This window comes from Bos mutus, chromosome 1 (genome assembly GCF_027580195.1).
Source record: "Bos mutus isolate GX-2022 chromosome 1, NWIPB_WYAK_1.1, whole genome shotgun sequence".
NCBI lineage: Eukaryota > Metazoa > Chordata > Mammalia > Artiodactyla > Bovidae > Bos > Bos mutus.
Genome location: NC_091617.1, coordinates 120,792,762 through 120,815,978, shown reverse-complemented (window position 1 = coordinate 120,815,978; position 23,217 = coordinate 120,792,762). Strand labels below are relative to the sequence as shown.

General features: G+C 38.7%; 1 protein-coding gene across 5 annotated transcripts in view; it reads right to left on the bottom strand.

Moving 5' to 3' along the window:
- Nucleotides 1-22,875, bottom strand: part of LOC102280979 (phospholipid scramblase 2) — a 28,012-nt gene extending 5,137 nt beyond the window's left edge. Inside the window, exons 1-7 of one of the 5 annotated variants that reach the window (XM_070374877.1) lie at nt 22,559-22,875; nt 14,465-14,504; nt 11,081-11,122; nt 7,536-7,738; nt 6,179-6,221; nt 3,423-3,643; nt 1,077-1,238 (exon numbers count right to left, since the gene is read on the bottom strand). In XM_070374877.1, the coding sequence (XP_070230978.1) occupies nt 1,077-1,238; nt 3,423-3,643; nt 6,179-6,221; nt 7,536-7,738; nt 11,081-11,122; nt 14,465-14,477 (684 nt within the window). In that variant the 5' untranslated portion in view covers nt 14,478-14,504; nt 22,559-22,875. The remainder of the gene's footprint in view (nt 1-1,076; nt 1,239-3,422; nt 3,644-6,178; nt 6,222-7,535; nt 7,739-11,080; nt 11,123-14,464; nt 14,505-22,558) is intronic. The other 4 variants (XM_005899343.3, XM_070374873.1, XM_070374882.1 and 1 more) reach the window with 4 other exon arrangements.
- Between the last annotated feature and the right edge of the window lie 342 nt (nt 22,876-23,217).

Sequence of the window (23,217 nt, the reverse complement as noted above, 5' to 3'; positions counted from 1 at the left end):
AAGAAATTTAAAAATTCACCAGAAATTTATGTAAGAATATGTAAATTTTTAATGGAAAGGAACAGAAAAGTATATACGGATGTACAACTGGAAAGTCAATAGGACTAGATGATTTTTAACTAAATTCTAAAACAAAAAAATCTTAAAAACAAAAACCTAAATAATAAAATGATTTCAATTTCTAGAAATAATAAGCTTGTATTATATTACTATTACATTGATTAACATAAATTTAATACAAATAACTGATAAACTATTCTAAAAAGAAATCTATAGGTTCATCATAAGGGGGCCAGCCCCGCTCAGTTTTAGAATTTGTCCCTTCTGTGGAAATTGTCCAGTTTAACAGATTTTATGCTTATACAAGAGAATTATGTTATCAAGATTAAGATTTATAGTTGCTTGACTTTTAAGCATTTGCATCCAATTAATTTGGGCTGTAAGTCTGGGCCCCATTTGTTGAAAATTGCTGAAATGAAGTTCTTTGAGGTAGTGAATACACAGATAAATCATGATTTCTAGTTACTTTAATACAAGGATAAAGGACAGATCATAGAGAAGCATGGTAGGGTTGTACCTCATATATTATTGTTGTTAAAATTCTCTTTGTGTAACTGGGCTTTTTGTAGGAACTCAAAGATGCCAGAGATTCTGAAGAGGGCCTAGAGCACTGATAGCCTGTGTTTCAGACTAAGCAAAGACCATATGCTTTGGAAACCAGACGTTAATGACAAGCTTAATGTTTTACTCAAAAGGGATAATATACAGTGCCTCTACACAGAAACCACCATGTTTAAATGTTAGATGCTTTGTTTATATTTATTTGACTACAAATCTCTGCTTCTCTTTTTCCACTTAGTATAAATCTCTGCTTCTCTTTTTCCACTTAGTATAATCAGCACTAACACTTAATCAGAGCAATAACCATCTCTCTGACCAAAGATAAATATATGAGCATACTGAGTCCCTCTTGGAACATCAGGACATAAATATTCATTTAATATATTTGTAACATCCTCCCAGCTTATTTTATTAACTAGGAAAGCAAAACCTATAAACATTATCACATGTCTTACCTCAAAATCAATATCTGCACAACAGCTGCAGATGACACATGGACCAGAAATTCTTAGTACATCCTCTCGCCTCTCATTTTGAATTGTAAACTTTGGCAGGCAAGGGTGCCAGGTCTGAGTAACGTAACCTACTGGGACACCAGGAGGAGCCTGGATTTCTATCTACAAAAGCAAAAGAATATATAAATCGTTTGTCAGACACTGTTCTAAGCACCAGTTAACTCACTCTATGTCCTTACCAGGTTGTTACTATTATCCCTATTTATACAGTAAGTAAGGGGAGGAACAGAGTGGTAAATTAACTTGTATCAGATTCCCCAGCTGCAAAGTGGAAGAGATGAGACACCAACTCAGGGAGGCTGCATGCCCAGTATCTACTCTGAAGTACTGCTCTGTCAGTCTCATATATTTTTCAATTTCCATACTTATGAAAAATGTCTAAATTATTAAAAGCTATTTTTTAAACTCCTTTAAAAATAGGGGTTTAGATGTATGGACCAGAGAAGGCAATGACAACCCACTCCAGTACTCTTGCCTGGAAAATCCCATGGACGGAGGGGCCTGGTAGGCTGCAGTCCATGGGGTCGCTAGGAGTCGGACACGACTGAGCGACTTCACTTTCACTTTTCACTTTCAGGCATTGGAGAAGGAAATGGCAACCCACTCCAGTGTTCTTGCCTGGAGAATCCCAGGGACGGAGAGCCTGGTGGGCTGCCGTCTATGGGGTTGCACAGAGTCGGATACGACTGAAGCAACTTAGCAGCAGCAGCAGCAGCAGATGTATGGACAGAGTCCAGATCACTGGAGCAATCTTCAAATAAGGTCAGTAGTGCCAGCATGGAAAGAAGATGGGGCCTGGAATCTTGAAGCTGAACCTCAACTCCGCAACCTTGAGAGCATCTCGGCATGTTCATCTGTAACTAAGGACTTCCTAGATCTGTTTATTAAGGCCAATTATATGCTAACATGCTTTATAAATTGTAAATCATATTCTATCAAACTCTGTTTTACTTCAGCTAATCTTGAATATTATTATATCTAAACTAATTGACATGGAAAACAAAATAATTCAGTGTGAACAACTTCAGTTATCCTTTCAAAATCAGTACAGTATTAGACATCAAATTTCCATGTGCTTGTAGTTCTGTCTGTCCTGCTCTCACAGCTACCCATGAGGACGACTGAGCAACCCAAGCAGCACTGGTCTCAGGGCAGTGGAGATACAAGCAAAGGTCAACTTCCTAAACACTGTGCCCTGGTGTCCCCCCCAAGATCCATGTTCTCTGTCATAGGGCTGTCAAGTGCTATGGAAAAGACACCTGATCTTTATGGGCCTGAAGGTGCTCACAACTTGCACTATTCTGTAATAGGAATTACAGGAACTCAAATATACTACTCTTTCAAATGGAGAACTGAAAAACAGGAATTGAAATTTCTCAGAGGGAGCCTCTACTAGGGTAGCTCCCTGTGTGTGCATTCGTGCTCAGTCACGTCTGACTCTGCGTGTCCCTAGACTGTAGTCCACCAGGTTCCTCTGTCCATGGGATTTTTTAGGCAAGAATACTGGAGTGGGTTGCCATTTCCTACTCCAGGGCATCTTCCCAACCTAGGGACTGAACCTGCATCTCTTGGGTCTCTTCCACTGGTAGGCAGATTCTTTACCACTAAGCCACCTGTGCTAAGTCGCTTCAGTTGTGTCAGACTCTTTGTGACTCTGTGGACTGTAGCCCACCAGGTTCCTCTTTCCATGGGATTCTCCAGACAAGAATACTAGAGTGGGTTGCTGTGCCCTCCTTCAGGGTATCTTTCCAATCCAGGGATTGAACCCATGTCACTTACATCTACCTGCATTGGTAGGAGGGTTCTTTACTGCTAGTGTCACCTGGGAAGCCCTCCTTAGATCCCTATAGGTTGGCTAAAATTATGAGATGAACATATGTGTTCTTTTCCTCACTCTTCTGTCCACTTGCTACTGGGATGGCATTGGAGGATATTCCCTATGGGGCCCTCATCTGGCTTTGGCCAGCCTCTCATGGTCATTTCAGGTAAGAGCCTTGACCCAGGTACCCTACGTTCTCAGCTCTCCCTGAAGATCAAGAAGTCTGGTCTCTGAGATCTCTGATCTCACCCCAGAGGGCATAATACTCAGAAATGTGGGCCAAACTGATCACTCCTTTCCACCTGCCTGCCTTCCTACAATTTACTTTCAAGCATAAACTAATAGCTGGTGAACTACTTCACCTTTAAATCTCATTTTATTCTATAAATTCACTGATAAGGTGAAAATTTCTACAGAACTACTTTGCAAAGTATTTGTAAAAATTACCATGTTAATCGCTCACCCACCTCTTGCAGGCAGCAGGGAAAACAGCAGCTGGTACACCGTAGTGGTCTTTCCAGAGTTATGACTTCTCGGCCCATATTATCAAGAATCCTCATGGTAAAAGGCCTAGAAGGCCCACAGCAATTTCGAGTACAGCAATCAGTATCCTCTGCTGCAAAGTAAATCCTCTGTCCAAGGCTGTTCTTAATTTCATATTTGTTATTAGTTTCAAAACCTATCAGGACTAAAAACATAAAAAGAGGGACTCATTATGTCTACAGCATTAAAAGAATAATCAGTCTATCCTAAGATGCTATAGTGTCTAGCTATACCATTTTTAGACGGTACTTCATTTAACACAGGAGGAAGAAAAGGAAAGATGTTTAGAAATGATCTAAATATAGAAAAAAATGAAGGGGATGGAGGAGAGGGTATTAGAGTACAGAGAAATTTGGAATTTCTATATGAGATACAAGGGCTTCTCAGGTGGCACAGAGGTAAAGTGCCTACTAATGCAGGAGAGGCAAGAGATGGGGGTTCAATCCCTGGGTCAGGAAGATCACCTGGAGCAGGAAATGGCACCCTACTGCCGTATTCTTGCTGGGAAAGTCCCATGGACAGAGGAACCTGGCAGGCTCCCGTCCCTGGGGTCACACAGAGTGGCACACAGCTGAGCACACATGCACACACTTGTCCACAGCCTTCATTAACGTGAGTCATGGGATATTAGAAATCATCAAAATATGGAACAGTTAAAACATATAGAGACAAAAATCAGCCTCTAATATTGGTGTGGATGGATTTAGATACAGATGTTCTTCACAAGTTTCGTCACCATGACCTCCCTTAGGTGTCTTTGCTATGACTTAGGCAGACCCTGACTCTGCCTTTAAAAGAGCCACCCTTTACCTCAATATCCACCTGTCAAATTTTTTACATAAAAAAGTTAAAGTAATCACTAAATGGGATCTATTACCTAAGTGCTTCTTAAGTAAATTAATCTCAAAATTCTTCAGCTTGTTTATCTGTAAAGTGAGATAAGTGAGCTTACATAATCTGTTTCTTTCTAGTTACGTAAAAAAAATGAAAACAAATAAAAGAATTCTATGGTTTTGTCTTTATTATCTCTTAAGTTTTGAACTGGGACACGTCTCAGGTGCTAAAAAATAAACTGAGCAATCTTTTCTCTATACTATTTATAATGGTAAAATATAAACTTGCAATTTAAGACAAAAATAAGAAAATTAGATATACTTTTTAAGAAACTGAAGAATTTATAATTATTAAATTTGAAATTTACTTTGTATTTCATGACTAATACATACATATTTTTTTCAAATATATATAAAACTTATAAATCTGAAAACTATAAATGGAGTGCTATATAATGCACAGTGTCTGATTTTTTGGTTTTTATAATATCAAAAATAAACCCTAAAATGAATCATTAAAAAAAATGAAAATTCAAATTATCATACTCCTTTCCAGAGAAAACATGGTATAAACAAACTAATAAAAATGAGAATGTGATGAGACTCCCTGGTGGTCCAGTGGTTAAGACTACGCTTCCAATTCAGGGGGTGTGGGTTCGATCTCTGGTTGGGTAACTTAGATCGCCCATGCTGAGAGACATGACCAGACAGTAAAAAAATAAAATAAATAAAACTCCCCACAGAGAATTCCCTGGTGCTCTAGTTGTTAGGATCTCACGCTCTAACTGCCGAGGGCCTGGGTTCAATCCCTGGTCAGGGAACTGAGATCCCACAAGCTGGGCAGCAGGAACCCCCCGCCCAAAAAAAGAGAACATTAAATTTCTAACAGTGAACATCACAAGTAATTTAAGTGGAATAAACAATTATATATTCTAACCAAATATTAACCATATTACTATAGTAGTACAATTCACTTTATTATTCCTATCAGTGGTAAAGAACTTTGCAGAGATGTGAAGAACGATTTAATAGATATATTCTAAAATCCATTAGAGTTTTCGCTGAATTGTCTATAAGGAAAATATGTTGGTTCATGAATTTACCCAGGTTCTCTTTCCCTGGCAGCAGTCCTAAAACATCTACTGGCTTTCTTAAGTTTACTTTGCACCTGAGGAGCCCTGAACCAAACGAAACAACTGTAGGAGTCAGGCCCCATTCATAGGAACAGCAGTGATATTCTAGAAGTCAGGTGTTTTGGCTGACTGGTCAGCACCCTTCAGTGCACTGGCCCTGTGCCCAAGGTGATAATTCATAGCCTGTGGAACCAAGGTTTTATAGGGTTCATCTGAACTCCCAAGAAAAACCATGGACAATAATGAGGTTTTCCAAAACATCCCCATCCATCCAAATTCAGTGTTCATTTACTTTGGAAATGTAGTAAGGTAACTGAACTACTGCTTGTGACTCTTTGACAATCTCAAGCTCATCACAAACTGCAGAAAGAAAAGTTGAAGAGATAGAGGTTAGGGTGGGTTAGTGATAGAATCACTGAAGTGATTTCTAGAGAGAAGATTGAACATAAGTAAGTTTTGATTGGTTTCCTCCCAAGTCATGGTCTGTATCATGAGGACAGATGTCCAGCTTAATGGTATTTTACCACTTGACTATTAATTTCAAAAAATGAGCTGCTGATAATCCTTATCAGGATTATCACTATCAAAGAGACATTTTTAAAACCAAGTTTAATTTCAACATCATTGAAGGTGTTATATCTGTGTTTGATGATACGCTTTTGTCTGCATAAATGTCCTCTTCCTAGAAATATGATAAATACAATGAATACATACCTTCCAGAAGTTCAATTTGCTGATGAATCAATAGCTGATCTATCTATTATATTAAAAAAAAAAAGCTGTAACCATGTTATTAAGCCAAACAAATTAACATCAGTGTTTGTATGTTTTAAAAGAATGTATATAATCAGTTATCAACATTTATCAATATTATCAATAGTTAATAACTTTATATCACTTCTAGATATAAAACTAAAGTTAGTATATTTTTAACAACTACTGAAACGTGTTTATTTTTAATGTGGGCAAATTCAAGTCAAGCAAAATTGACTTACACTGGAATCCCTATAAAATTAGAAAAAAATGTTCCTTCCAGAAAGGGCCTAAGAAATATTAAGACCTTGTCATCCATTTGAAGAGCTTTTTTCTACAAATAAAAACATTTTTCTTTTTAAGTGTGCTTAATATCATTTGTAGTCGGTGATGACTTCCCCAAATATATTGTAAGGGCTTAATTTTTCTTTGAAAAAATATATACTTAGGGTATTTCTTAGACAATTTAGGAACTACCAAATTCTTATATTATATGCTGCTCAAGTGCATTATGGGAAATTAAATTAGTGCAGAGTGCAAGAGAGAGAGCTCATTTGCTGAAAACTAACTTACCAGATTTCTAATGGCAAACAAATACTAAACCTCATATTGCTGAGGTAAGCCATTATGCTGTACATTAAAACCCAGGAATGTTTTTTCCTTATTGGTAGCATTAATAAAATTGGGTCCTCCAAAGAACAAAAGCAACATAAAAACATATTTTTCTAATTATTATAAAAGGTAGGTCATATTATACACAGATTATTAACTCCTTTCTTAGTACCACTTGTAGAAAACGAACACTAAATCGAGTTTGATGTTTCTTTCCAACTCCTGGGAAATTATTCAGTGTTGGGATTAAAGGGCACAGTTTTCAGAGGCAAGGTCCCGGAAGTAAAAATCTGTTCCTACTCCTGTGCATTTTGATGTTGAGCAAATTATGTAACTTCTCTGTACCTAAGTTTCTTCTTCTGTAAAATGGTGATAATTATAATGCTTACATATCACAGAATTTTTCATAAAGAATTAAATGAGTTAAAACATGTATTATACTTAAGAATAAAGCATGGAAAATAGTGCTTACTAAAGGTTTGCTATTGGTTGTTACTGCAGATTATATTCAAGATCATAGAACACACAATTTCCTAAGACATTTGCATTTTGCTGTAAAAGTAAACCTGACCTAGAAGAATTTGAGTAATTTGTTAGTAAAGTTGTTTACTGTTTCACGCTTTTGTGAATTAGTTAATTGTTAATCTCATTAAGTAAACTGGGAGCACTGTTTTGTTTTTAATGAGTGTTTTAGGTATTGAATTACCTGAGTTAAATATTCCAGTCCTGGTGGGCAGTTTAATGGAGGTAGTGGTGCTGGCATCCATGGCACCTGTGTGGGTGCTCCTGGGTGACCAGTCACTGGCTGGTGTTGGACAGGAAAGCCGACTGGGCCAGGACTTGCATAGCCAGGTGGTGGCACTGCATAGCCAGCCTGGGGGCCAGGATAGCCAATATGTCCTGGAGGTCCTGAAATATGAGCATGTGAAATAATTCGTAACTGCACAGAAAAATGCAAACCAAGTCTTTTAGGATCACCCCAGTTGTCTACAAACTACATTTTCTACTCAGAAATCCTGTTTCTAAGAAACAGGATTCTAAGATATTTTAAAATCTTAAGATATTTAAGATTCTTAGGATTCTAAGATATTTTTATCTTTCAGTGATTTTTCAATGAGATAGCTGTGGTTTCATGTCCACTCCTATTTTGAGGGTTTTAGGCTCTGTGTACAGAGTTGCCACACAGACTTACCCTTGTCATTCAAAATTTAGATGAAAATATGCCTGAAAACTAAGAAAGTAAAAGAAAGTCAACAACAATCTAGAGTCAGGTACATAAAACTTCTGAAACGGCTTCTTGAAAAAGAGGGATGGCATTGAGTAGAAAGCCCCAAATAGAGGCTCTGACTCAGCATTTCTATGGCGAAATCACCTTGTGAAAAAATGATTCTAGAATTCTAACAAGTGACATTTCCAATATATATAGATCTCACAGTACTTTTGTCCCTTCATTGCATACTTGACAACATCTGGAGACCGTTCTGGCTGTTACAATTGGAGGGTAGAATTAGCATCAGGTGGGTAAGAGCCAGGGATGTTGCTAAATAGCCTAAAAGCACCAGAACAGTGCCCTGAAAAAAAAAGAATTATCCCTCTGAAAATATTATGGTGCCTTTGTTGAGAAACCCTCATAAAGAGGTAAATGCATGTCATTCCTTCCACTACTGTCCAGATACTCCCTTGGGTTAACAGTTTTGCCTGAAGTTTTAACCCATGGTATATTCCATTCCTAAAACCCTCCACATAGACAAAAAAAAAAAGTTTAATTATGATACTTACATTCCAAATTTAAATTTCATAATTTAGCAACTCTCTGGAAAATATAACTTGAGAATCAAGGAAGGTAAAAACTTCTAGCAGGCAAAATTGTCTCAAATATTTATTAAGCACAGTCTTGGAAGAAATTCAATAAGTATTTATTCTATTCCACATGAATTTGTGATTACAAATATGAAGCTTTGTAACTTTATAATTTAAATGAATAGTCCACAGAGGAACTGTTCCACAGGAATGGAATATAACTTCAAAGAAAATTCTGTGTCCTACAATATTTTAATAGTTGTTGGTTGTTTTCAGTTCCTAAGTTGTGTCCAACTTTTTTGCAACCCCATGGACTGTACCAACCAAGCTCCTCTGTCCATGGGGTTTCCCAGGCAGGAATACTTAGTGGATTGCCATTTCCTTCTCCAGGGGATCTTCTCAACCCAGAGAGTGAACCCATATCATCTGCATTGTCAGGTGGTATCTTTACAATTGAGCCAGCCACCAGAGAAGCCTCACCCATTAGGTACTGTCTGTAACATTAACATATCTATTTTTAAACAGCACTGACTATAGTGCAAAGATCAAACCATAGGAAGCCAGTGAGGGAGAGATGTGAATTAATTGGTTACATTACTAGCATTATTAAATCTTCACAGGATTCTTTGAGAGAATAGTTATTTTCCAAATCAATGGATTAAATAGGCATATGGAATTACCTGAAATAATATTTCATTTACTTAAAGCCCAACTGATTTAATATATTACTAATATAAGAGCAAATATTTGTCCTTTATTAATTGTAAAGCATTGTTCTGGGTGTTTTACACATAGTCTCATTTAATCTTCAGACCACCTGAATTAGAAAATATTATGCCCATTTTATACACAAGAACTGAGGCTTGGAGGCACAGCAACTTGCTTAAAACCACTACACAGTGATTAAATACAGAAGCCAGAACTTGAAGCCTGATCCAGTCTCTCTATGCATGTTTTTGCACTTGCATAATGGCAATAATTAATAGTATTTACCCTGTTAATATTGTCTGGCAATTAAATGAGTTAATCCACAGTCGGCATGATAAGCTCTCAATTTTAATCCATCACTGTTGTTAGCATCATTATCATAAAAGACCTGTGCTACATGAGCCTTAGACTTGAGAAACAAAGTTGAGCTATTTTTCTCACAAGCTCGCCAGTCTGGTTATAACCTAATTATGTACCATCTACTGTTTTTTAGCCATGGGTGGATTAAAATATCCCCCAAGTGCTAATAATTCTCTAAACACCAACCATATAAAATTTTCAAGTAGCAGTTTTCAGCCCTGGCTGCACATTAGAATCACCTGGGAAATTAAAAAATTACTAATCCCAGGGTGCCACAACCAGAACTTCTGCTTCAATTTTCCTGGGATGGTGCCCTGGTACTAAGGTTTTCAATAGTTAACAAGTAATACTTAAGCCTAGGCACCTCTGAGAACTATTATCTTAGAACCTTGGCAGTCTTTCTACTTCACATTTTTTTAAACACAAACATCTGGAGGAGATCCAGGTTCCACTGAGAGGTTCCTGGCTAGACAGCTAAACAAGTCACTCAGCTCCAAGGAGATGTGCTTGCTCAGAGCAGAATACAAAATGCATAAACCCTTGTGGCCAAACTGGATCCCTTTTGATCCTAAGTCCTGGTCTCTCAAGATGTAGCCTGCCCACTTGCAAATGAACTCTGCCATCTGGTAAAGTTCTGGAAATGCTGATGACTGCGTTTGTCTAAACGAAAATCTCTGAAGCCTTCTAGGCAGTGGTTCAAAAGACATAATATATTCCTTGGTGTATGTAGTGATACGACTCAGTTACCTTTCTTAGAAAGGCAAGGCACAGTTGAGTATGTATATAAAAGTAAAGCTTTCACATTTTTGTGTTTCAAAATGAAAGTGAGGATTATCCCGGGTAGCTATGTTTCAGTTGAGTGAAGCTTCCATGCTTAAGCAGTCATCTCTTTTGCAAATCACCAAACACAATTAACTCCAGATAATAAATAACTCAGAAATACCCATAGACAAATTTCCTAAATGTGATTGAATAACCATATTTTTCAAAACAAATGGAGAACGAATAAAATCTGTTACTTAATATGTGTATTTTGTGCAATTTATGTGCAACCTTATATTTCATTTACTGTCAACTCACTACTGTTTTTATTAACACTATATTTTTACTATCCTGTATAGAAAAAATATTTTAATGATCTTTATGAAAACATATAATCAAAGAAAAAATCAAGAACTACACTGTCAATTTCATTATTGCCCCTTTAATAAAAGACACTACTAAAATACACACAGAGATAGGCACACACATACAGACACACACACACACACACATCCTTTGGGGAATGTCCATAACTGATAAATTGGTTTTTGTTTTTTTTTTATTCTTTAAGCCGATGTTTACCTGGGAATGCTGCTGATGGATATTCAAGGGGATACTCACCTGTTAAATTTGTTCCTGGGTGTGGAGGATTCATATGCACATCTGTAATTCAACAAAAGGTAAACATATATCTTCTTAAAAATATATATACATATCAGAAAAATGCATAGTTTTTAGATAATTTCATTTACATGTTCTCGTGTTGTACTGAAACGGTGTGGATTCTTCACTTAACAAAAGTGGTGCCTGTTATCAAAGGTAATTTGCAGTAGAATCCTGATTCAAATTCTCTTTGAATAAAATAGGCAGCTAAGTTACTGGTACTGAATTTCTATGTCTCAAAAAAGTCTGATGAGTGTTCTTTTCCATATTTTGATTTTGTTATGAGGAAAAAATAGATTGTTTTAAAACCACATATAGACTAGAGAAACAGATAAATGAAATTAGTTGGATGTGGGTTTGGTAAGCACAGACATTACTTTGCCAACAAAGGTCTGTCTAGTCAAGGCTGTGGTTTTTCCTGTGGTCATGTATGGATGTAAGAGTTGGACTGTGAAGAAGGCTGAGTGCCGAAGAATTGATGCTTTTGAACTGTGGTGTTGGAGAAGACTCTTGAGAGTCCCTTGGACTGCAAGGAGATCCAACCAGTCCATTCTGAAGGAGATCAGCCCTGGGATTTCTTTGGAAGGAATGATGCTAAAGCTGAAACTCCAGTACCTTGGCCACCTCATGCGAAGAGTTGACTCATTGGAAAAGACTCTGATGCTGAGAGGGATTGGGGGCAGGAGGAGAAGGGGACGACAGAGGATGAGATGGCTGAATGGCATCACTGACTCGATGGACGTGAGTCTCAGTGAACTCCGGGAGTTGGTGTTGGACAGGGAGGCCTGGCGTGCTGCGATTCATGGGGTCGCAAAGAGTCGGACATGACTGAGCGATTGATCTGATCTGATAATTGTTGCTTTAAGAATTGTTTTAAATATTTATATGTACTTCAGTATTTAAATATACTTTTAATACTTACTCTGGAACTACCCCATTAAGTTTATACCATAGGAAATTCCTAGTATTTGACTGACAAAAATCATAACTGAGTTAATTACAATAAACAAATATATTACATTTTGCTATATGCTAATCAGTGTGCTTTCAATAATCTCAATGTATGTACAAATTTTTCAGTTTCCTATTTCTTCATATCTGCATTTGTCTAGTCATTCCTTTAGCAACCACCTTGGCCAGAAAATAAGTATTTATTAGCATGTCCTGTGTTAGCCCTCAGTTAGGTTCAATGGCTACACTGGCTCTGCCTTTATGGAATTTATGGTCTAGTAGACACTCGGCTAAAGTGTCTGCCTGCAATGTGGGAGACTTGGGTTCAATCCCTGGGTTGGGAAGATCCCCTGGAGAAGGAAATGGCAACCCACTCCAGTATTCTTGCCTGGAGAATCCCATGGACAGAGGAGCCTGGTAGGCTAGTCCACGGGGTCGCAAAGAGTTGGACACGACTGAGCGACTTCACTTTCACTTTCGCTTTCAGACACTCTGTTTATGCAATGTTCTCCTTTCTTTCCTATGGCTTATTAACTGTAAATTCAAAATAGTTTGTTTTTGAATAATGGGAACATAGCATGAATGGAGAAGAAAAAGTTGACTAGGCTTTCAATCTGACACATTTCCTGTATATTTCTCTATCATGTGCCTTGAAAGACCACTCAAGTCATATGATTTCACAGGAAGACTGGGTTATGCCCTATTCCTACCCTCTTTTTTTTTTTTTTCATTATTGGCTTCATAATAACTTCAGCTGAATGGAGTCCATGGATACTGTGCAAATCAGGCAACAGAAAATCCTCTACTTGAGTTAGGGCTTTTCCCCATACGGACCACAGCATACCCCAAATTATCACACATCACTGCAATATCACAAGTCATTCTGTCCTAACCATCTCTTCTTTGTTTGTCTTGGCTTCAGGTGAGTGGGCCAGCTCTAGTTCTCTAGCTCCTCAGGCTCTGCCCACAGCTGCCTCACAGAGTAAGACTCAACAGATCTCAAGGAAACACACTACAAGTGTGACTTAGAGACCCATCCTTAAATGGTATGTCACATTTTGGCACTTCTTACCAGGTACCGCTGTTTGAGCAACAGTAAATACACACACAAACCAAGGAGCTGACAGAGTCAAGAAATTAGGAGGCTATGATCTCTGGGGTTTCAGTATCAGAGCAACAATCCCAGTTTCAGGAATTCCAGGGGGGAGTTATACAAAGAAAAACAATAAGTGAATGGGCAAGTGCTCAAGTAGATCAAAGAGCAAATGAATTATGGATGTATTTCTGCATTTGTGCAATGCAACTTAGAATAACTTAAAAAATCATAGGACTTTCATATTGTCAACAAGTTTTTTTATTGTTATTTCTCTATATCAGTGTATATGTATATTTATATATATATATACACACACATACATTCACATTCTACTTATGTACACATATACACACAAATTCATACATTTGTATATATGAAGCTGAAGAGTTAAAAGGTAATTATGACCATGACCCAATCAATTATTTAAGTGACTTGAAGCATCTTAAAGCTTACAGCAAAGAAAATAGCTTAATATTATATGAATTTACATTCTGAAAGTTTTTAGTATTGTTAACTAAATTAATATAGCATATATTAAGAAAAATCATGAAACTTTGTGAAAGAAAGTCAAGGTTTCTGGCCCTAAAGAGGATCTGATATATGTAGCAAGGCTGGCATTGTGGTAGAGATAAACATCTCTTTGGTTATCTAAGTAAAGATAGAGAATAGAGATCCTTCCGAAGACAGGATTTTTTTTCCCATTTGATTTTTTTTCTCTTCAGAAACTTAGATTTTTTAAAAGACAAAGTCTTTTATTACATGTTTGGCCAATACTCATCTTATAATTTTCTTGAGGAAAAAAAAAAGCCAGAAAATAAAGACATAGTTATTTAAACCTATTCAAATGTGTATTTTATGAGATATATATTGGGGATGTAACTGAGCATTTTATTACAATGCCCTGGCATATTAAGTCCATTGTTTATTAAATAATATGACTTGAATAGTCTTTTATATATATATATATAAAATGTACAAAGAAAAGGGAAACCTGATTCAGATGAAGTATAATATTAAATTATATATTTTCCAGTAAGCCTAAGATTTCATTTTTTTTAAGCCTAAAATTTCATAGGTTTATCTAAGGCTTTTTTATTTTTAAAGGGAAAGTTAGTGGTAGTGGATATTTGTGTACATCTTCTCTATAGTCAAAACACTGCCCCAGACTGAGGGTTCTGGAACATAAACAACACAAATCAAATTCTATTCTTTCAGAAACTGAATAAAACATTTTGACAAATAATACATTAACAAGAGATTTAATATTATAGGAGGAAAATAAACAGATTACTTACTTTGTTTGTCCATGATTTAAACAGTTCTGAAAAAGAAGACCTGATATAAATACATAGGTCAAATATGTAAAAGGATACCCGGAAACTATATTCACACAAGATACTCCTCTATTCATCGAACCATTGAGAATCTGGTCATTTGAACCCTTCGGTCTTGACTCTGTTTCCCACTGCTGTGTTTCTGAGTAGGATTTTAGAAATTGTGGGTCAGTCCAGGATGGTGAACGATTTCTAAATATCTTGGGAGGAAAGGGTCCAAAGAGGAAGGAAGACAGAAAAGAAACACTGTGAGCCCAAGGCCCTCCAGTTAAAAACTTGAGCCTTCCAATCTACACAACCTACAGGGAGCATGTAATCCAGGACCGAGCCACAGTGCTGGGCTCCAGCTGTGGTCCACCATAAAAGGGAGAAAGTTTAGCTATCAGGTCACACTATCGCAGATATCTCTGGAAATCCCAGGCCCTGAGGATATTTTCTGCCCGGCTTGAATAGCAAATTTGAGAAGGCCTGGCTCCCCGTTTGTATATCAATTAATGACTTTTAGCCTAAAAACGTACACCCAGAGGTTGTAGAAGCTGTTTTTGTCTTCTAGTGACTTGATCCCATCCTAGTCTTTCCCACTATTACCTAGTCACTACTTTTTCCACCTCTCCACCTTAAATCCCGGTATGCATGTTAATTATAATTAACACCTTAGGCAAAAACTTGCTACTTGACTGTTTTATCTGGGACCTGCACACTAACATGAATCAGCTCAACCCTTTCCAGGCCCTCTCCAGTCTTTGCTGCCCCTTTAATAACTCCAACTACTGTGTTACCCTAAATGATAAGTAAAAGCCAACTGATCCTTCCATATCCATAACTAAAATCTGGTGTTCCCGAGAAGAAACCGCATCCTTCCTCTCTTCCAAATTATTGATTTGTCATTGCCTGTCATAAGCATAAATTTTAATAATACAGCAAAGCTCTTAAATATATTCCAATTATAGTCACCTCTTAATTATATATACTCAAGAAGTTCAGTAATGGGTTTTCTTAGCCTTGGAAAATTTTAAAAAAATATGTTTCTTGTTGCAGTGTTGACTTTTTGGATTTTTTTAGAACAATAATAACCCCTGTTAGCATTAACTGGTCAGAAACCAAGTGCTATGGACCTCCTCAGGCCAAAAGAACAAAAAAATAACATTGATGCTTTTCTGCAGTTATTCTAGAACAGTGAACAATAAACTAAAAAACACAAGTAATAAACGTATGCCAAAAATTTTCAAAGGCCATATTAGTGTTTTATGTTCTATCACATGAGCTAAAAAAGACTAAATTCTTATATACAATAAGCCATGATTACTTTTGTCAACACTCATTTCTGTGATCAAAGAGTGTATATTGAAATTCATACTCATTATCTTCAAATGTACTAAGAGTTCCTTAACATATACAAAAATTTAAAACCTAATACATTCTGGAGTAGAAATGGGTAGTATCCTTTAATTAACACACTAAACAGCTCAAGTTTTTACTTTACCACTGTTTCTCTTAGGATCACTTTATAAGTATGATTAGTTTTTAAAAAATGTTATATGGCTCTTTAATCAACTAAGTAATTTTAAGGAAGTACTGTTTCAGTCATTCTTCCCTTTCCTAAAGGGCCAGAAGGAAACTCAGTTCAAGGAAAAATCTCAAATAATACCCGGAGATATTATTTTTAGAATTAAGTAATTTATTTTTATGAGAAAATCACTAAATTAGTAAAAAAAAAAAAAATTCATTGTTTCTGGAGGGCAAGTCTATCCATTTGAAATGGAAAAAATTGTTTTAATTTACAGTGTATTTCTTATCATTTTGTTGTTTGATCCTGGGAAATCCAGTGTTGTCAGAAATAAAGAATGTGCTAAAAAGAGAGGAAATTTATACACGAATGCTGTGTATCACATTAGGAATAGGTGGAGGCTCTTAAATAACAAAGAAATAAGTTCCCAAATCCTTGCCGAATGAGTACTAACTGTGACTATAAGGCTGTTTACCTTTCATGAAGCCAGAGATAATTCCCTCCTTACACAGAAATCCAAGGAAGGGAAACTAAATAGACTCAGAGCTAATTGGCTCATATTTACATTTTCCCTTCCTACCAGGCCACATTTGGGCTTCCCTGGTGGCTCAGATGGTAAAGCGTCTGTCTGCAATGCAGGAGACCCGGGTTCAGTCCCTGGGTTGGGAAGATCCCCTGGAGAAGGAAATGGCAGCCCACTCCAGCATTCTTGCCTGGAAAATCCCATGGACAGCAGAGCCTGGTAGGCTACCGTCCATGGGGTCGCAAAGAGTCGGACACGACTGAGCGACTTTCACTTTCACCAGGTCACATTACTTTGAGTCTTAACCTATAGCTTTGTGAGGATGAGTATCTGTTGGTAAAACGACAGAACAAAATCTGGGTCCTCAATTTTCTGTAGGTTTTAGAATTTTCACAATTTCATAATATCTCAAGCAGGAAAAATGGTATATCATAAGCTCTGGTATAAAATGTGAAGTAACAGTGGAACCTGTACGTGTGCCAGGTAGAACAACGTATTTGTGGACTAAAGACATCCCCCATGTTCATCCCTGTCTGGTCTCCTTTGCTGTTTTAAGGTAAAACGACAGACTTAATGGGTCTATTACAAGATATAAATAACACCACTCAGTTTTGGAAATGACTGGGCTGTGTCCTGGAATAATTAATTAGTTACTTAATTCAATATAACTTTTAAATCATGTCTTCCACTGCTCCTAGTAAGAAACAAATCACAGAAAGACTTCCAAGAAAATCATATTTATCTTGTAGTAGTAGAAAAAGATCTCTAATGAAATAATATTATATACTGTACTACTGGAATCATAACCTCTAATGAAATCATATTATATACTGTACCACTGGAATCATAACTGCTTCAGGACAAATACAGAACTTCAAATTATAACTGGATTACTACATACTCCTAACCTGTTAAATGAGAGCATCTGAGAAAATTAAAGCATCATACACTATACACATATAAGCATATCTCTGTCAGATTTATTCTATCAGACCTATTCTATCGATGCTCTGGGATATGAATCATAAACCTCTCCTACCAGGGAGAAGGAGAAATAGTGCAGGTCATATACAGTTATGTTCCCACAATTCATATTCCAGGAAACCCTTTGACCCATCTCTTAGGGTTCTGAAGTTTCATTCTTATTGTGTCAAGAAATATTAAAGTATAACCTGCAATTCAAAGGGTAAATATCCCTAATTTTTGAAAGATTCTGAAACTACTATGCCTATAAACTAGGTATTAACTAGATTTGGATTATTTATCCAAATCCACTTCTTAATTGCCTAAAACCAAGCCAGTTGACATTTTTCTCCAAGTCCCAGGATGGGAATATGTGTTATTATTTTAGGAAAACATTACTGTCCTAAGCACAATCCCAGAATTCTATATCCTTAACTTCCTGTGAATAAGTGAAAATGAGGTACTAGACTAAGGGAGAGGCAAGGAATTACACAGAGGTAGTGGAGAACTCAGTACTTGCTGAGGTAAGTCACAAATCAAGCAATTTCCATGTTGCTCAGCTATGTTTGCAGGTAAAATTTACACATTTAAAAGGTTAACATCTAAAGGGAAAGCATTTCATTTGTTGAACTGTAGTTTTAGTAAAGGGCAAATGGAGCAAACACAGATGGGTTGGTTCACACAAATAGGTAGCCAAGATGTTGGTGTGGATTTGAGTACATCAGAACATGCACATCCAAGATGGCACAGAGTGGGATGGCTGAGGCTATTATCAGTGCAAGGGACCTGATGAGAAGGAGTCTATCTATAAAATGTGTTTTGTTTTTTAATCACTAAGTCATGTCCGATTCCTTTGCAGCCCCAAGGACTGCAGCCTGCTGGGCTCCTCTGTCCATGGGATTTCCAGGCAAGAATCCTGGAGTGGGTTGCCATTTCCTTCTTCAGGGGATCTTCCCAACTCAGGGATCAAATCTGCATCTCCTGCATTTAGCTGGCAGATTCTTTACCATTGAGCCACCAGGGAAGAACCCTATCTATAAAATACCACTGTGGTATTTTACATTCAAGAAATGAAAACAAATATACTTAGAACCACATTGGAATAGCATTTAACAGTAAACCTTGAAGAAAATCATAGGCATTACATCAATTGGTGCCATCTGACAGGTGGTCAAGTGTCCTACAAAACAACTAAACCAAAGAGACCAAAGACACATAAACTAATCTTTATGTTAGTTATCCTAGTTTGGTTGCTTTATTACTCCTGAAAAACCTTTCCCTGGCAACTTATAGCTCCCTCACAAATTTGTTTTGTTTCCTTTCCTCCTTATAAATGAGGAAACAAAGTCCGGAAAGATTATAAATGAGGAAACTAAGCCCAGATATGCCGGAAGCCACCACGGGAGATCCCACCCATGACAAAGGTCATGCGGAGAGAATCTGACAGGCAAAGGCGGATCAGGCCTCAAGGGACCCCCTGAATCTGCTAGAGCATCTACCCCAAAACCAGAATCTGTCTGTCTTACTATTTTGTGCCTTTCACCAATTCTTCTGTCATTAACAGGGGGCTATCCCTGACCACCTTTCTCTGGAAAAAGTCAACTTAGGGCTTTAATTAATAATTCTCCTGGGCATGAAAGGAATATTTCTATTTTAACCCTTCTGTTGGCATTCTAGCTTGCCTGACAGGTTTATCCATACTCTTGCAATTAACACACATGATTGTTCACAACTCCCCAACCTTGAAAGGCACGGGAAGCCAAAACATTCTAAAAGTCCTAATGAGCATAGAGTCCTTTAAGGGATGAAAAATTGTTAGAATAGATAGTACTGGTAAAGGGCTTCATTATTGGGCCAAAGCTTGCTGCCAAGTGCCCATACCTGGGAGTGTGTACCTGGGAGTGCATTAGTTAACATAGTTGGAATGTAAGAAAAACAAGTAGCAGCCTTGGAATTAACCACATCAGACCTTTGAGCTAATTGGTTCTTTCTTTGTTGTGACCCACTGCACCTTTGCTCAGTGAGAATGTAACTCTGTTTAGTACTTTCTGAGGCTGGAGAAATAAAGAAGAAACACTTTAAGGGAAAACAAGTTTTCTGGCTGATCAGCCTTTATCAAAAAAGGGTCATAAAATGTCCACAGGCCTCCAAGGCCAGAAGATATTATACACAACATTGTTTGTGGGAAAGGTATGCAGAAAAAATCCTGGTTTTGATAAAGACAAAACAGATGTAATGTTTGGGCTGACTCTGTATGACTTTGCATCTTTCATTTCCCTCTATGTACAAGTCAAGATATGAAAGTTCCTTTTGAAAATAAAGTTATGGGCCTCGCTCACCGAAGCTTGGTCTCCCCGTGTCATTCTTTTTTCCTTTTCTCTCCTTTTCTCTTTCTGTTCTTCTTTCAGGATGACTCCTTGGAACACAGGAGCTTTATTGGCTTTCTATGTAAACCAAGGAAGATCAAGCCTCTCTCTCTCTTTTTACTTTCCTTATTGCCTATACCATAATCCTGAGGATACCCCTGGATTCTGCTGGGGCTGGACCCCTGCACAGATAGTTACTTAATGTTATATACCTCACTATCTAGCTGGTGGCTTAGATGGTAAAGCATCTGTCTGCAATGCAGGAGACCTGGGTTCGATCCCTGGGTTGGGAAGATCCTCTGGAGAAGGAAATGGCAGCCCACTCCAGTATTCTTGCCTGGAAAATCCCATGGACGGCAGAGCCTGGTAGGCTACTGTCCATGGGGTCACAAAGAGTCGGACACGACTGAGCGACTTCACTCACTCACTCATCTAGCTCATTTAAATGATTCATGATTCATTTCCTTTGCCATTATGTCCTTGACTCATTGAGGAAAAAAAAAAAAGGACATTCTCCCAAATTGCCAAGTTCCAGTGAAATTTGTTAAAAGACTTTCTTTATGGTATCTTTCTTATGTAAGGTGGATAGCATGCAAGAGTTTTTCTGTAAACACTTATTTTCAAAATTTGAAAAATATAAACATAGTAGTTAGCACTGTTTAACTACAATGCTTTGGTTTTTAAAGTTAGCACTATGAAAGAAAATGCAAGAGCATACACACACATGCACACATAAATAAATCCACACACACACACACATATATATGTATACATATGTCTGTAAATATTCACTCAGTATAAAGTTTGTGCCTGTTTTCCAGGAATATTGCTTGAAGGCACAGAGCATGGAAGGCACTATAACAATCATTAGGACAAAATGATGGACAATTAACATATTATTACAAATAATAGTGTTATGAATAAAAATAATGGCTCTATAAAAAGTGTTATGGGGGCACTAATTTAGATGGTGGTGGTGGGTTGTCAAAAAGTGAGATCTGAGTGCCAAAGGCAGTTTAAAATCAACCAGGTTAGGGAGGTGTGTGTGTGTGTGTGTGTGTGTTGGGGGGGCGAGGCATTGAGGCAGGGAGGCAGGGGGAACTGTATGGGTAGAAGTCCTGTGGCTGGAGTGAGAGAGCTTGGCTCATTCAAGGTTATGAAGATCTGTGGGTGGCAGAGCAAAGAAAGAGATCATTAGACAAGAAAATGGAGAGGTGGACAGGGAGCAGTTCTTACAGGTTTTCTGTCTCTCTAAACTCTCAAAAGCCAGCACATGGACTGTCAGGACAGGACACTTAATTGGTGCTTGATGATTGATTCAACAGTGTGTTCAGTATTATTTCACTCCCTTTGGTCAGAAAGAACAGTTACCAATCAGATGTGAAGTCTGGCTAACCTGTGACTCGGCCATCTTATCTGATACTTCTATCCAAATGCAGAAACCTACTCATTTCCCTTTCCATTTCTTTGTGCTTGTTCAGCGTTCAAAGCCCTACAATCCTAATACTTGCCAGGGCGCTATTAAGAGAAAGTTCTATTGTCGAGAAAGTTCCAGGAAGAAGAAGGGTATCCTGAATCGCCTGATACTTCTCACTAAGCAAGTGGCACATACATTAACCATGTATCTCAGATTGCTAAACTAAGAGAAATATTGCCTGCCTGTTCCTGGAACTGGAAAGTGGCTGTGCCAGGACTTGCTGGAAGAGCTGTCTGAATAAATCACATGGGAACCAGACAGTGAGCCTGGAGAAGCAGGGGCTTGGTCAGATATTAAAAGTAATAAATCTAACGTTACTGAGCATATTCTGCAGTGCCAAAGTTATACATCATACTCTAACTCTTGTAACTTTTGATCGTTACCCAATTTCAGATATGAGCCAAGAAAGGAATGTATAGGAGGAAAGTGCCCAGGAGTCCACAGATATCAAGTAGTAGAGACACGTTCAAGTCAGGCAGGTGGATTCCTACTTTACCTTCTACGTGATAAACCACCTGTCTTGGCAATTCTTCCTGTGTTTCCGGGTGCCTAGCATAGTTTTGCCTCCATCCACAATCCTAATTAATACTTCCTGTTCAAAGACAGCTAGCAGGCTCTATTAATCGTCCCTTTGATTTCCCTCAAATGCGGGGAGATACGCTGCTCCGCTCGTTAAGAGATCAGTTCAGTCGCTCAGTCGCTCAGTCGTGTCCAACTCTTTGCGACCCTATGAATCGCAGCACGCCAGGCCTCCCTGTCCATCACCAACTCCCGGAGTTCACCCAGACTCACGTCCATCGAATCAGTGATGCCATCCAGCCATCTCATCCTCTGTGGTCCCCTTCTCCTCCTGCTCCCAATCCCTCCCAGCATCAGAGTCTTTTCCAATGAGTCAACTCTTCGCATGAGGTGGCCAATGTTAAGAGATGGACTAAGCTAATTCGAACCTACAAGGCGGTTTCAGGAAGGAAATACCTTGACCTTGGAAAGACTCTGAGACTGGCCAGGATGGGACTGGGACTCCCGGGCCCCGGGCTCAGTCCCTGCTCAGCTTCGGAGGTCGCTTTTCTAGGCCGCTGGGGCCCCAGCCCCCACTCTCTACCCCCAATCTCAGCGCAAACGAAACCCGCCTGCGCTCGCGCCCCTCGCTCCCAAGTGCCCCAGCGCCCCTCCGCCCACCCTGGGAACCCGCGCTGCCCCGCGCCGGGTGCCCGCCCACCTGTCTGCACAGCTGCTCCGGGGCTACCTGCGGTGAGAGGAGCTGCGGGAACCCGGGAGCGGAGCCTGTGTTCTGCTTGCAACGCTTGGCGATCGAGCGTGCTCCTTACACACAATCTTGGCTGGAGTTACCCAGGCTTCTGAGCGACGTCGGTGACGAAACCCGTGGTTTCTAGTTTCGTTTCCTAAATCCTGGGTAACAAAGGGGCTTCCGGCCCTCTTCCTCACTTGGGCACTTCCGCGTCTCTGCGCGAGACCTGGGGGCTGGACCGACGCCCCGGTGCGGCGAGGAGAGGCTGTAGGCTGCTTTCCTTGCCCCCTAGAGCGGCACCAAATACTTGTGTCTTGAGATTCAGGTCCGCGAGGAACTGAGATCGAAATCAGCTGGAAACTTACAAAGTCATTAACAGGGAGTGGCCGCCTCCGGGGGCACTCTGGGTGCGGAGTTCAGCGGAGTTTCCTTTACGGTTGCCTTGACCGACCTCTGTCCCTTAGAGTCCAGTAGCTTTCCAGCCGGGAAGCTGAGAGCAGTAAAGAGTACACATGGCAACGAGTTGAGATGGTTTTATCTCTTGAAACAAGCCTTTTTCTGTTTTGTTCTCTGCTCTCTCTGCTCCTGTCTGTCTCTCTTTCCACTAAATGGCGTTTAACTCCTTTGAA